At 32.2% G+C, this 15,551-nt stretch overlaps 2 protein-coding genes across 2 annotated transcripts; one reads left to right on the top strand and one right to left on the bottom strand.

The window, feature by feature from the left end:
• Nucleotides 1-7,906: 7,906 nt before the first annotated feature.
• On the top strand, nt 7,907-8,621 carry TRIADDRAFT_64422 (uncharacterized protein). Its single transcript, XM_002118379.1, has 2 exons — nt 7,907-8,142; nt 8,273-8,621. Exons 1-2 carry the CDS (start codon nt 7,921-7,923, stop codon nt 8,360-8,362), a joined length of 312 nt encoding a protein of 103 aa, XP_002118415.1. The 5' UTR covers nt 7,907-7,920; the 3' UTR covers nt 8,363-8,621.
• A 1,591-nt stretch (nt 8,622-10,212) lies between these two features.
• TRIADDRAFT_62452 (uncharacterized protein) lies at nt 10,213-12,634 on the bottom strand (the record flags this gene model as incomplete). Its single annotated transcript, XM_002118378.1, has 3 exons — nt 10,213-10,580; nt 11,040-11,102; nt 11,197-12,634. 3 exons carry the CDS (start codon nt 12,632-12,634, stop codon nt 10,213-10,215), a joined length of 1,869 nt encoding a protein of 622 aa, XP_002118414.1.
• Between the last annotated feature and the right edge of the window lie 2,917 nt (nt 12,635-15,551).

Raw genomic sequence — 15,551 nt, 5'->3', positions numbered from 1 at the left:
GGTACTCGTGTTTATCTTTACATTGATTATGAACTTTAGCAAGTTGGCGAAATTTGGAATGATAGCTAATAAGGAAAACGGACTGTATAAGTGACAGCAATTGATTTAGTAAAGATCTTGAGTAACGTTAATTGAAGCGACTACATAATGAAATTACGTAATGATTTTAACCAAAACTTGGCCGTACTTGAGCAATTCCATTTTCAAACCAGTCATTAACTCATCACTAATTTTTAGCATGAAAGTCAACATGGTACAAAGTGTGAAACGATTCACTAGTGCTAGTAAACACCAGAAATGATGACCGTGCAGGGATAATCCAGGATATTGTCCAGGGATAACACCCAGTAATATCTATAAAACACACAGATTAACAAGTATAAGAGAAATTCAGTTCACAACCCAAAATGTCAACTATAGGTCTAATGGCGATAAAGAGACGATTATATTATGGCAATAATGTTAGGGTTTGCGTTTAAAATGACATCGATTAAGATTGCTTTAACTGGTTGAAAGACTTACCTGCTAAGCAAGATGAGAATGCTAACACCCAACAATATCTGTCAAAAGCACAGATTAATAAGTATGAGAGAGAAATCTGTAGTATGGAAAAAGAATGTGAGAAAAAAAGACGTTTGATGGTTGACTGCCATTTCACGTGTAGAAGGCAGTAGAAGAAGAGGAAGACTAAGTAGAGAGTCGGCGCTGCAAGTTACTGTGCAAAATAGCTTGTCGCCCTATAGGAGTAGGAATTGACTCTACAGCGGACAATATTATAAGCAAGATATCAACCGAGTAACCTCACTTGGACTGAGAAAGTATCGCACAGCCACGCTGCTTACTGCATGCTCGCCATCAACTTTTCTTGGCTCTAATTGAAATCTCAATCTCACCTTTGGGGTCGGGAAAAAGTGGAAGACAACATGGACAACAAGGTAAGACGATTTTCTGTTTGCAATATCCCTTCCAGTCATGATCGCCTTTGCTAGCAGACTACTTTATCTTCTCATGTTATTTTGACCAAGAACTTGCTGAGATCGTTTCTCTTTCAAGTCCGTCTTTTACTGCAATTTGCAATAAACATTGAACTAGCTGCACAATTGCATTGATTGCAATACTATTAATTTTGTTTTGATTTATTTTTGGGTATTGGTTAAACTGACTTTTGGGGGTTTGCTTTATGATCGGCGAGATAGTCCATGGTACACCGCAATTTCGCAAATCATTTTCTTTATCCCTGTTTTTATTTTCTCATCCTATTTTACTTTCATCTTAATCCTGAATCTTTTTACAAATGTTTTCGTTTTCTCTTCAAATCTCTCTTTCACTACCATTTATAATTGGAATTGAACCAACTCAACCATTGCATTCGTCCATGGGGCGAATGCAATGGTGTCTCGCTTTATTTATTTTTGGGTATTGGTTTTACTGACATTAGGGGTATACTTTATCCATTTATTATTAGGGGTATACTTTATAATTGCTAAATTGCAATGGTGTCTCGCTTTATTTATTTTTGGGTATTGGTTTTACTGACATTAGGGGTATACTTTATCCATCAGTACAGTATACACATCTAGCATCTTGATTGATAGAAGTAATGTTAATTTAGTTTATTAATAGCTGAAGAGATCGCCATCTACAGTATTACAAGACTGTCGTCAATATCTACTTTAGACTAGATGGGATGCTTAATGATAGATAGGCTGCAATTTTGCAATCCATTTTCTCCATCCCAATGTTGATCTTTATGTTCTCCTATTTTACCAATGTTTTGTACAGATGTTTTTCCTTTTCTCTTTCAAGTCGCTCTTTGACTACGATTTGTAATAGACATTAAACTAACTCAGCAATAGCATTGACCATAGACTAGACATAGACTACACTGCTTTTAATCATGTTTTGCTTTATTTATTTTTGGGTATTGGTTTTACTGACATTAGGGGTATACTTTATCCATTTGTACAGCATACACATCAATCATCTTCATTGATTATGGAAGCAATATTAACTTAGTTTATTGACACTCTCGTTAAATTGCACTGGGTACAAGATACAAGATTAACTTTACATTTCACGCAAATATTATTCCTTTTTCATTGGATTTGCTAAGCAGTAATCCTGATCACTCCTGATGATGAGTTGAGAGTGTTGAAGATTCCATTGCATGTCCCCTATCTGGAAGTGAGGGAATGGTAGAGTGATTTGTAGCTGTAGTGTTTGGGGGTTATAAATATTCAAACTAGATTGATTTTCATATAGGATTAACTGCTTATACAAATTTGACGAGATATCATGACTTTTAATTAACAAATGAGCCGAATGGCTAAATACGTGCAGTAATTTTATTTTATACAAGAAAACTGAAATGTGTTCATGGATTTCCATTGCATAATATTGATTGCTGTGCCATATTTTACACTGCAAGAAAATCAGTTTTTTGCTTACTTAGTTTTGTAAAAGATCAATTTTGTCTATGATTAGAGGTGCAGTTGTTGTTATAAAATGTTTTAGTATTAAAAGTTTATTAGAGTAAGGATCAATTGCCAACTGTCTGTTCTCTGATACTTAAACAACGAACGATTGATAGCTCTATAAGATCAAATTTGTTTGTGGTTGTAGCGTTTCATAGCGAGTTGATCATATATTGTGCCTTCTATATTCAAATATTTCATCGAAAACTTGATTTTACTAATCATTTAGGCCGTGATATAAAGCTATCGTTTGCAACAGGTTCGAATTTTTGTGTCGCAATTTTCATTTCTGGTTGCGATATTAAGATTGCAGAAATGAACCACTGTGTTTTGGATAAAGGTACTTTGGCTATTGCTCAGATGGTCAAAGCTTGACAATTAAAAAAATTAGCAATTGCTTTCTATTATCACTCGTTGACGTATGAATACCATAAATTATTATCCGGTTGAAAAATTGAATAAGAAAGTAATATAAAACCATAAGTTACCATATGTGCTGGATATGGAAGATAAAGGAAAACGTTATACAGTTTAATTCGTAAATCGAATCTCTGTTAAGAGTGTATCGAATATCTGACTAGAAAAATCCACTGCGATGATGTTAATATTTAGACTATATTAATATTCAAATTGATAGTTGAGGTATCCATAATCTCTTGGTCAGAAAACTAAAAATTTCAGATTATTGAAATATCCTGTTACGGTACATGTATGGCTCCGTAAATCTTCACTCCTTTATGGATGAAAATTGTACGAAATTGTGAGTTATTAATTAGTCTTATATTACTAAACAACTCTTAACTGTTATTTATAGCTGTGATAATTTATGTCCGTAGTAATTGATGGTTAATTAGGAACAACGATATTTTATTACCACTATTATCAATTTCCAAAATGGAGAATACTATCGACGCTCCATGTTGCGAAATAGTATCGTACTAAGCGTCGTATATTAATTGGTCTTTCATTGATCCATAATTGATTTAAGATTCATTAATGTTGTTTATGCTATATCTCATACTTTAGTGTGTGTTGACTGGAGTCTATATAAACTTGGTTGTCAAGATTCGTATGGTAATAATAAACTAAACTTTAATTATTATAACTTAAGCTAGCTAAGGTGCGCTACTCAGGTTGTCATCAGGGTTAAATTACGGTAATTAGTCATTTGTTAGACTAGCCTTTATCGTCACTGGTGTTCTAGAGCAAGATCTCTTATTACATTCAAATCTAGTTTGTGACATATCCGTTTTCGTATTAAGGGTTTGTATGGAATAAATGAACCTGCTAATAAGCTAAGATCAAAGTAAAAAGAAAATAATAGAAAGAAATTGAAAATAATAAGTTACTGGCAGTTCATTGTAATTATTCTCTATGGTTTCGTCATGATCTGCTTTAAATAATGACAGTCATATTGAACGTGTTTTATTGCAATGTTAGAAAGAAGATAGAAATTAACAACTTCAACTATGATGATTGGTTTATTAAATACACATGGCCTTGGTAAAATAAGCAGTATCATTTTTTTACTTTAATTGACATGGAACCACATGTTGCTTACAGTAAGTTACGGCATCGGATAGTCATATACACTTATACAGTAACAAATGTTCACAATTAGCATCATTTACGTAAATTTATAATTATTGCATATTCTTAATTTAAGAACCATTCTATAATTATTATGAAAGTAAGGAGCCGAATGGTTAAATCCGTAGGATAGTTAATTTCTTTTTTCCATGAAAACAAGGTGTATTCATGCATTCGCATTTGATAGTGTTGATTGGTATATTTCACATTGTAAATGTAATATGGAAGGAAATTTGGTTTTGCTAAAGCAATTTCTAAAAGATAACTTGGCTAACTTTTAGAGACGTAGTTGGCGTTACATAATACTTTTATTATTCTAAGATTTCGTTCGAATAAGCATAAGTTAGCAATCTAATGTTGGGCACTTCAAATAGTGTTTGGTAGATTTGATAGGTTCAAATTTGTTTTTGATTGCAGCAAAAGCCTATCCTTACAGGAAAGCCTTTTGTAGCAAGTTGATGATATTTTTCCACATTCAGATGTTTAAATTAATAACTTAATACTGCCAATCGCTTTGACTGCTATACGATATTATCCTTTGTGATAAGTGCTAATTTGTGTCTAGGTAATTTTCGTTTTGATTACTGTATTAAGGTAGCAAAACTGAAATTGCACGGTGAAGATTAGATTATTTCTAGACTAATAAAAACTGTTGAATATTTTGTATTTGGAATATAGTCTGTAATATTCGCAGAGTAGGTAACAATGTTATAGGTAGCGGAATAGTCCAACGATTCATGATTACAAATCAGCGTCATAGTAGCATTAAGAAACACAGTAGAATACCATAAGTGGCTAGATTCATCTCTTACAAGTTAAATAGTCAATTTCGAGGAATATTTTGAATAATAAAATCATCTCCTCATACAACTAATCTGTTTCTAGAAATTAAAATTTGCAGAAACGCTTACTAAAGAATAATGTCGGGAAATCGATATGACGTTACTCCTGAATCATCAATTTCACGATTTCAATTAACGTTATTCGACCTCTTCAGATGTAATTTGAACTTGAGATATAAATAGATTACTTATTGAATTTACTTTCTTCTTAATTAACTAATCCTTAACAGGGGGTATAACATCGATTTCTTATGATCGGCCAGTTTTTAGGAATTAAATTTGTATCCACAATTAGCCTATTAGTTAGACAATAATCACGGAATCTTTACGCAGTAAAGCTGTCTTATTCATCAAGTCAATCATTCAATTTATGTGCCGATTTCTTTAGGCTTGCACTATTGTGGTTTAAAGCTATTCTTGGATAAACGTTTTCGCTCCAACTTTTTGGCACAAGATAACTTTATTACGAGTTCTATCAGCTCAGTAACGGATTCTGTATCAATCTGGTAAACTGTACAAAAATCGAACAGATTCCTGGTTGCTTTTTGCTTCCATTAGCGTAGTTTAATAGCTTTCTTATTCTAGCAAATAACTCTATTTACAAATATACTAGATTATTTTTTGTCTCATTTCTTTGAATCATTAATGCATACCATTCATTCTGCTTCATCTTTACCTGATTCTAGACTAAATATAGATTATGTGTAGAATTTTATTTCTGATTAACCACTTACATCAATGATACCATTTTATTCTTGCATTTAATTACAATTTACAAATGCAGAATTATTAACAACGCCACAGGCATGCAAATGACGTAAAAGAATTGCATGCTATTATATAAAATTGAATAGATTGTCGTCGATCGAAGGCGTACAATATGAAATACATATAATATGCAAAGAGTACGTAAAATATAATCATAGCCATTCGTGCTAATAACTCAAAACTTACTATTGACTCTTATCAATCCCATAAATGATTGTACAGTCTGCAACGAAGCAAGATATTACATAAACAATGTAAGAGATTACAAATCTAACTTTTTTTTACTGCATGGGCTTTTCTAAGCAATAGCTATTTATAAATACTGCAATAATCAGTTGCATCAATTCAATAGATTACGATAAAATCCATGCAAATTACTCTACAATATTCTATTCTAGATTGATGACAAGAATACGTATATTAATCTGCAGCTTCGCTTCTTGATCAACAATAGTTCATCGTAGGCATTATCAAACTAGCGAATTATACCGGATTAAAGAGTTAGAAGTTATTACGAGATCGAAATGGATCTTTATTATGATCCTTGAATAGACATTCATAAGGTATCCCAAGATTAGTCTTAATGAAATAGAAGGTTTCTAGTTCCAAGGTAGCTCTTATGATGTAAGAAGCACTGCAGGAAGGAATTATTTATAGACATTAATAAGTGATAGCATAATGGACATTTGTGCATATTGTTTGCTACTGGTAAGCTAGTAAATCTATACAGAAAGGCGGCTTTTATATTGACAATAGCAGTCATAATCGATATCTTCGTATAAAATTCTAGCTAAATAATAGTATAGAAGTTTATTTTCCTCCGTATATATTGCAACACATTGATTGATTAATCGGCTAGAAGAAAGGTCAACTATTCTACTTTCTTTCAAGTAGTTACGGGACTGAAGGGAACAGTTTCATCTGTAGTAGGCAAATGTTCTCAAGATAACAACAACTCAGAATATACGTTTTAATAACTTACAGGTATTCACCTCGAATCCTATTTATGATTTAAATTACTTGACCTCAAGCAATCTATCCCTTGGGATAGATATGATTTCATCTAGAATACCGCTTAAGTTTTTACAATCTATTATTGGCATGATGGATAAAAAATGTATTATGAGAGGCTACAATAAGGGCTTTGCTAAATTTTTGGATCTTCGTAGTTAAGATAATCCAATGTTTACTAGAAACTCGTATCACTTAAAAGAACGTGGAAATATACGAACTAAATAACTACAATGAGGGCTTTGCTAAATTTCTTGATCTTCGTAGTTAAGATAATCAAATGTTTACTAGAACTCGTATCGCTTAAAAGAACGTGCATACATGCGAACTAAATAATAAGAAAAAATCCTGATTTGATAAATACTAAAATTTACTCCAAATATTTCAAAGGTAATACGGACTTTAGATCAAAAGTAACTCATGTTATAATTATACCATACATTGAATTACAAAACAGACTATAGTAAAGCAAGATATTTTCCAGCAGAATAGCGCCATAGGAAACTTGATAAGAAGACCTGATGAACTCGAATTTCTCTTATATTATTTATATTATACATAATGAAGTTACGTTTCTGTTGTTAAGGTATTCCAAATTGGTTCGATTATTTCTGTTATTAAGAATTTTCATCTCAAAATTCTTGATAATAATTTATTTCTTGAAAATGTCGAAATAAGCTCTGTAGAAAGAGGATGCAACCACCGCAGGCTATTGAGCTGACGTCAATAATTATAATAGTGTTTATTCGCAACATCGACACAAACATTATACTCTCAACAAAAATAGATGCCTAACAATAAGATCAATGATTGCATGGATCTGTTTAATGAGTAGCTAATGAATTCAGCGATTGATAGAAAGCGTACAAAATACGAATAGCTATACAATTACGATTGCCGATTGATAGTGTCTTGCAAACCTCCTCGATTCTTATATAAGCTAGTCCACTATCAACACTACGTTATTCACGATTCGATTTTGCAACCAAGTGCAAGGAAGGTTAGAATTATAAAGATAAGATAGTAATTTTTTAGAAAAATTTTTGGATTATAATCGAATTTGATCATTAATTAGCTACAGTACAGTAATTAATGAATTAAGATGTATAGCAGCGATTAATTTCAAAATTAGAATAGTTTGCTTCAGCGAATTGATCTTAAATGGCATAAATTTCACATTAAGCGTTAATGTCATTTATATCTATCGCTTCTAGATAATATTCACCAAAGAGAAAATGAACTCCAAATTAGTTGTACTAGCTTCATTATTATTAATAGTTGTAGTCTGCAGCGCTAAAGAAGACCAAGCAAAGCAAAATACTGACGATGATAAGGAACAGTACGACTTTGCTATTACTAGCCGTATGGAAGAAGATGATGGAGACGTAGTGCGATTTAATGAAAGAGACCAAGAGATTGAAGAGTTGAAAGAAGATTTGCAACATCTTAAGAAAGCAGTTAGTTTACGCATAATGATAATGATAAATCGTCCATGATATAGTAATAACTCAAATAGTCGGCTATAAACTATTTAAGATAAGCTTAATGGAAATGTACTAAAGTAGATTTTTATGATTTCTATTTTAGTGGTGGGGCCGACGTCGCCGTCGTCGTCGTCGTCGTCGCAGTACTACTGACACAAATGTTCGCTTTCTTGGGAAAAAAAAATCCAATTAATGCATTAACCAGGCTGATGTTATGCAAGAAACTAGTCATAATTTTAAATAGACCTTCGTTAAGAATCTGTTCGTAGAATATCACTTAGCTTATTTCAGTCATGATCACTAGCCAACTACCTTATCTAATTTGTTACTAAGTTAGTAGTATTTGATTGTCATGTCAACAATCCTATTGCGATTGCTGTATTAAATGATTTCGCTAATATTTGTATGGTAAAATCATTAAAGATAATTTCAACTGTAATCTTATGCTAGTCTGACAGGTGATAATAAATAAATGGCATCGTTATCTTATATCATTAAGATATTCCAGCATTCAACCTTAATAAAGACTATCAACAGCAATTTTTATACGACATAACCAATTCATCAGTGTTGAAATTTAATATCGTATTGCTTTATTCGGTTATTTGTACCACTACTGTAGGGTAACATAACTCTTTTAGTGTATTCAATAATTTGAGACATCACATGTGATTCCTGAAGATCAATCAAAGTTCACTAAAACTGACATGAAGACGTTATAACCAATAATGGAAAGTTATAAGTTATTGCAATGTCGATTAATCTTTCTTTTTTTTCAACTACAGATAATATCTTAGAAACAATTATGATGCTAAAAATATCCCACATAAACATGTTTGTTTGCCTTAATTAGAATGGTCGGTGTAAAAAATTAATGCCGGATTTCTGTGTATCTTACTGAGCTAATAGCTAGTCAGAAGTTTTCTATTTATGGTAATGAATAAGCTAGCCTGAGTCCATATTGCATATAGTAATTATGTAAAAATGACTGATTATTTTTAAGACCTGTTGCGATATTTAGTTTAATTCCAGTATTTTTTCTTGACAATAAATGAATACAGACGCATGAAAACGTACATACCAGCATAGTATATGCAATTAATCGAATTTAAAATCGATTTTAAATCAAAATCTTCCGTCTATGAAGAAACGGGTATATACAGTCTGTAGAAAAATAATACACGGATTCTTGTAAATCAACTTATTCTCTTTCGTTGGGTATGAAATTTATTGCCGAAACGAAAAAATTTCATACATTTGCTTGCACAGTACAAACAAAATACAAAAATTTGCCGTGCACTCTGAGAGTGCACAGTAATGCACTGTAGATAAAATAAAAAAACAAAAATATTGTGCATGAAATAACATCCCGATTTTACTATATTATGTGATCTTGACCTTATCGTTAATATTTTGAGTAATATTAAATACGAGAATATAGATACTATTTCCCGATAACAACGGATGATGAGTATCATGATAGATAGAATGACAGCCGAAATCCCGTATTTTAGCAAATTGGCTATTGCCTTGACTGTCTTTATTTTCATTATCTATAGATGAAAATTAATGTTGGAAGACATCTTGACATTGCTGTAAATCTAGAATACTGCGAGAAGATGCAGGAGGACCATCTAATCGTTCGTCTGCTTCCGCGTAGATCTGAACTTCTTATTAACAGAATTGTAGTAGTACTTTCAACGTTGATTAATGATATATCATTATCTCTTGTCTTGACTTTATCGTTAATATTTTGAGTAATATTAAATACTAGAATATAGATACCATTCCCCGATAGAAACGGGTACTGAGTAGCGTAATATATAGAATGGTTACCGAAATCCCATATTTTAGCATATTGACTATTGCCTATAATATCTTCATTTTTATTTAGGACAGACGAAAAATAATGCAGAAAGACATCTTGGCGTTATTGCAAGTCTAACAAACTGTGAGGAGATGTTGTAGAAGTATCCGATGATTCAAACGCTGAGGTACTGGCAGTATCTAGCTTCATATCAGCTAGACATGAACTATCAATATTTACTGACGGATATCCTGCCTTTGATTGAGAATCTGCTGAGGTTGTAACCGATGGTGTTGAATTGTCTCTTGAGTGTTAACTAACGATGCAATAATCGCCTTAATATTAGCATCCAAAATGTGACTAAGATCATATAATCTGCGATCATAAATGCCATAAACTTCAAGATCGACCATTATATCAGACTCATCAACAGTTTGCGTTGAAGATTGATGGTTTACAAGGTCTTGTTGAGTAAATAACTTCATAATGGATGATTTACCGACGTAGCAAGGACCGGCATACATAGCACGTATTAGGTTATTTCGGCAACTTCTTTGTTCTAATGCTTTCATGTATGTGTCAAATACTGCTCTTTTTCTCATAGCTATAAAATAGTAAATTATATTATCTATCCATGAAATCAAAGCGGATTACTTGCAGGTATTCAAATCGTAACATTAGTGTATTTTATGGATAGCGATTAATCCATTAGATACCGTATCAATATTTACCGTTGTCACCTCTTCTTCGTTTACATCACGATCATTATCACTAGAACTTGGACCTTTCTCAGGTTGTAGTACTTGGTCTTGATGAATTCATAAGAATCAAATGTGTGAAATAATCCAATTTTATAGGCGATCAATAGTTATATAACATTGAAATATACAGAAATCTCTCAAGACGATTCATATGTAGATGCACTTTCTTGAATTTTTGAGCAATCTATCATAAAATAGCATCATACTCGCAAAATTAAAAGTTGAAAACTGTTGGAGCACAAACATTTTATATAAAATTTTTTCAATTATTATTTTAATAGCCTATCAATTTCTGATCTTACCGGATAAATCTTGGTTAGGAATCTCCTGGTTCTGTACTTGATTTGTTTTTTGAACTTTTTCTCCTATTAGTAAAGTGCAAATAGATATCGTGTGTCATAAAGGGAAAATGTTATCAATGTAATGATTGAAAATTATGTTTAAATAAACAGAAATTACCTTGATTTGCGAATAATTGATTGGCATTACCATCTTGTAGTGTTTGACGAATACTGGTAGCTTTTTGTTGCATAGAAGCAGCATCATTGTATCGATGTTGGTTTTCATATGAAATTGCCATCATTGTATAAGTACTGGCAAGGTAAGGATGATTTTCTCCGTGAATATGAGTAAAAATTCTGTTGGCCTTTTCGTACATTGAAATTGCACTATCATACTGACCCAACCCATGATACGCTACTGCTGTGTCGACATAGCAGTCCGCTACACTGTTATGATATTCTCCATATGCTTTTATTAGAATTGTACGAGACTTTTTACATAAGGATAAAACCTGCATGAAATTGCGCTTATTGATATATAGACGTCGCATGCCTTTATAAGAATCAACAATATCTAAATGACTGTCACCAAGTATTTTTAACTTAATACTAAGCGATTTCTGATGTGAGGAAATTGCCTGATCAAACTTGGTTTGAAGACCGTAGATCCGTCCAATATTAGTATATAGTAATGCGGTATCTAAATGATCTTCACCAACCGACGTCAATTGAATTGCAAGCGATTTTTCGTACATAGAAAGAGCCTCATCAATTTTGCACTGATCATCAAGAACACAGGCAACGTTCCTGTACGATATTCCAACTTTAGGATGCTTATCATCTAATAAAGTTAAATAAATTGTAAGAGCTTTACGATACGAAGAAAGAGCTTCGCTTAGCTTGTTCTGCTTCTTGTATACTTCTCCCATATCGTAATGGGTGTCAGCAACATCGAGATGTTCTTCTCCAATTCTCTGAATATTGATTTTGAGCGACTTTGTATACATCAATAGAGCATCATCATACTTGCGTTGCCTTTTATAGATGAATCCAATGCTCCTATATGTTTCAGCAATAGCAGGATCATTTTCTTCAAGGATTCGCTGTTGAACTTGAAGTTTCATTTTCAGCATGGAAAGAGCTTCCTTAAATTTAGCTTGATCACGAAGGATATTTCCAATGCTTTCGTATAATTTGGCAGTTTCTGTAGTATCTCCAGAAAACCTTAATTTAATACCGAGTACCTTCTTAAAGTCATCGAGAGCACTATTTGCATCGCCAAGTAGCAATTTAACACCGCCTCGCATATCCAAACACTTGGCAATTATGGCTGGTTGTGACAATTTCTCAGCTGCATTACAAGCCCTTTGAGCGAATTCATTGGCTTTTACCCACTCTTTTTGTATTACATTTATTTCAGCGATTTGATTCAAAATTTCACATTTTAGTAGATCCATTTCATTGGTAACACTAGACAGTGAATTAATTTTATCCAGGGCTTGTACAAAATAATCTTGTGCCTTTTGGTAATCGTTAGCTTTATTACATTTTTGACCTTGTAAATAGAAGAAATGGATTTCTTGATTGAATTTGGACACGGCGGGTTCATCCTCCATAATCTCAATCTTGACATACAGTATAATAATTGATTGAAAGCAGACAATATTCAATATAAATTAATCTCTTTGCAGTAGTACTATCAGTAAAGTTAGTTTTATCGACGATATTCCAAATAGTTTCAGTATAATTAGCCTCTTTTAGTACCTATAGCCAACTCTAATTTCGCTAACATTCATGGTAGGTCTCCAGGCACGGTGTGTTGTACTGTTTCAATCCTGCCTCTTTATTCTATAAACTTTCCATATAAACTATTATTGCCCCTATATTACAAGAGATCTTTTACATGTTGTTCCTCTAACCCTTGCCTAATCTAATACAATGGATCGATTGCATTGTGCTTAGAGTACATAAAATAACTAAAATTAGCATACAATTACCATATTATGACTTCAGCTCATAGAATCCAGATAATGCCTGGATTAATCAAATGATTTTGTACCTGAAATGGACCTGTTGATTCGGCTAATTCCTATACTTTACAAAGCTGTAAATCCGGTATCTTATTAACTTAATTATAGCTTAAATTCACAGTTACGAGTATGCTTATGCTGCCCATAAAAATATTAGGCAAGAGAGGATTCCTTCAGTGGAAATGATGATAGAAATTGTTATTCTGAACTGAAATCACTAAATGTAGCAGCATACTCTATTGTATAGTATATTAAAGCTGCTATGTTCTTTTTTCTATCGAACACATGAGCTGGTTCTAATACATTTTACTTTTCATATGTACAGTTTTGAACAGTTAATGACTTTGATAAGAACAATTTTTAGCGCAGTCTTCAAAAAATATTAACGCTATCTAAGATATATACATTTCTTTCACGTGTATAGTTTTAATCGGCTAAGTACACTTCCATAAGAACTGTTTATAGCACAAGCTTCAAAATTAAATGTTAATCCTATCATATATATGGCAACAGAACTTAAAAATCAAAGACTCAAATTCTTTCGTCAACTGGTATAGTTTCAGGCAATCTTCGCCGCAATTTCGCCCAAATCGATCTCGTATAACGCAACGATTAGTTTTAATCCAAATTTACAGCTATATTTCAGGCGGCAACGATAAAGCATTTCATAACATCGCATATCCATACTAGAATATTCTTGTGAAATATTCTTTATTTCGTTTCGGTCAATATCTAATTCAATTGCCAATTTTTCCAGTCTGCACTAATACTTCGATAAATTTTTTTTATAAAAGTTGATGTATCTACTGTATAGTGCAGAAAGTGAAAGGAGAGCTGTTTAAACTATAGAATTAAGGGAAAATTAACTATATAAAACGGATACAAGGAGCTGCTATACGAGGTGATATTAGTACTTATTTTCATGCTATGGATAAATTTTTTATCTGTTTTGCGTAATATTTAAATCATCAATATTAAAAAATCGACGATATATGTCTTAAAAGTAACCGCTCATAACTCTACTGGTAACTGCGTGCGTATTTAATTTATTAGCAGCAGCTGATGATTATGCACTCTTCTAACAATTTGCATTAGTAAGATAGTTAAGAGCAAGCTGCAAAAGTTAAGTATAATCAATGCTATCCAGTCTTAACTTCATCGCTAGTTGCAGTAGATGATGTCTGCTCGACTTGTTTCTCTATCCAATGAACAGTAATAGCATAGTTATTATAAAAATGATCGATATAACTATAGCGACATTTTGCATTACAAATAGCATCCAATAAACTGTGCAGAACATTCGGTCTTCGCTATGACACGTCTTAACTTGTTAGATGCTTGTATAGTATCACATCAGTATATTAATGATATAATCCTTATAGATAAACAAGCTTAAAAAGTATTTGGTGTTAATCTGTTTTTGCATTACATAATTATGAAGACTCTTAGCATTTGTAGTAAGCTTAGTAAGCTATCAGTAATTGATACTTGTTGAAACTTTATCGTACTAAAACTAAACTTAATGCAATACTGTAAGATAACTACATCAATTTTTACGTTAAGTAATACACGGATTGATTTCATACGGAGTATAGTAGAAATGCTATTTAGTTATTATAACTTAAGATCGAATTTATAACTTATGAAATGCTACCATAAAAGCATAACCTAAATTTTGATAAATTACTGCTGCAAATGAACTATAAACGAGATCAAACCAATCACTCTATGCGTACCAGCTTCCGGTACTACCCTTTGCTCTTTTTCTTGCTGTTGATCTGTTGAAATGTTTTTGTGTTTCTCGGGCATAGTTTGTGATGAGCCTTCTGATTGTTGATCTGCTTCATAAGCCGATTTTAGCATACATATAAAATGTATTAAAATTAGAAAGGTACCTGGTTTAAACAACAATTTATCTATTATGCTTCTAGGCAGGTGCAACAGTAAAAAGTACGACTAGTTTCTCTATAAAACTATGTTTTCTACAGGTAATTAAAATTGATTCAATATCTGTGAAAGGAAGCTATTGGCAAAAATGACAGTGGATAAATTATTGCGAAATATATGATGTGATGAAGTAACTGTAACTATACTGTATTCGCCTTGTAAGTGTTCAATATTTCTATGATATACCGCTTGTGTTTACTTAATTATGAGCAACAATGCTACCTAGAAGTTTTTTTTTCCTCGTAAATCATCCAGTCTTTAACAGATTTGCTTCTTACACTTATTAAACAAATATAAGATTCTTATATTTATACTTATATATAAATTTCTTATATTTTGTTTGAGCGAAATATATACTGTATATTATAGGCTACATCGACTATCTAAAGGAAAGAAATAAGGTTGGATTTTGAATAGCAACAGTAAATAACCAATGATTCCATCGTCCATTTTATTGCTTAGATTGTTAAAGGTAGTGATTCATGCATGAATGATATGATATGTAGATATCCTAGTTACTTACGCCTTCTATTGCAAGTATTTTGAAGTTTTCAAA

The sequence above is a fragment of the Trichoplax adhaerens genome, genomic scaffold, assembly GCF_000150275.1.
Source record: "Trichoplax adhaerens TRIADscaffold_53 genomic scaffold, whole genome shotgun sequence".
In the NCBI taxonomy this organism is placed as follows: Eukaryota; Metazoa; Placozoa; class Uniplacotomia; order Trichoplacea; family Trichoplacidae; genus Trichoplax; species Trichoplax adhaerens.
This window is presented reverse-complemented; position numbering and strand designations above follow the sequence as displayed.

What these genes read in the sequence shown, in the direction of transcription:
- TRIADDRAFT_64422 (XM_002118379.1), top strand. Translation starts at nt 7,921, where the DNA reads ATGAACTCCAAATTAGTTGTACTAGCTTCATTATTATTAATAGTTGTA. An exon ending in TGCAACATCTTAAGAAAGCA is followed by an intron (nt 8,143 to 8,272) that starts GTTAGTTTACGC and finishes TTTCTATTTTAG; the next exon opens with TGGTGGGGCCGACGTCGCCG.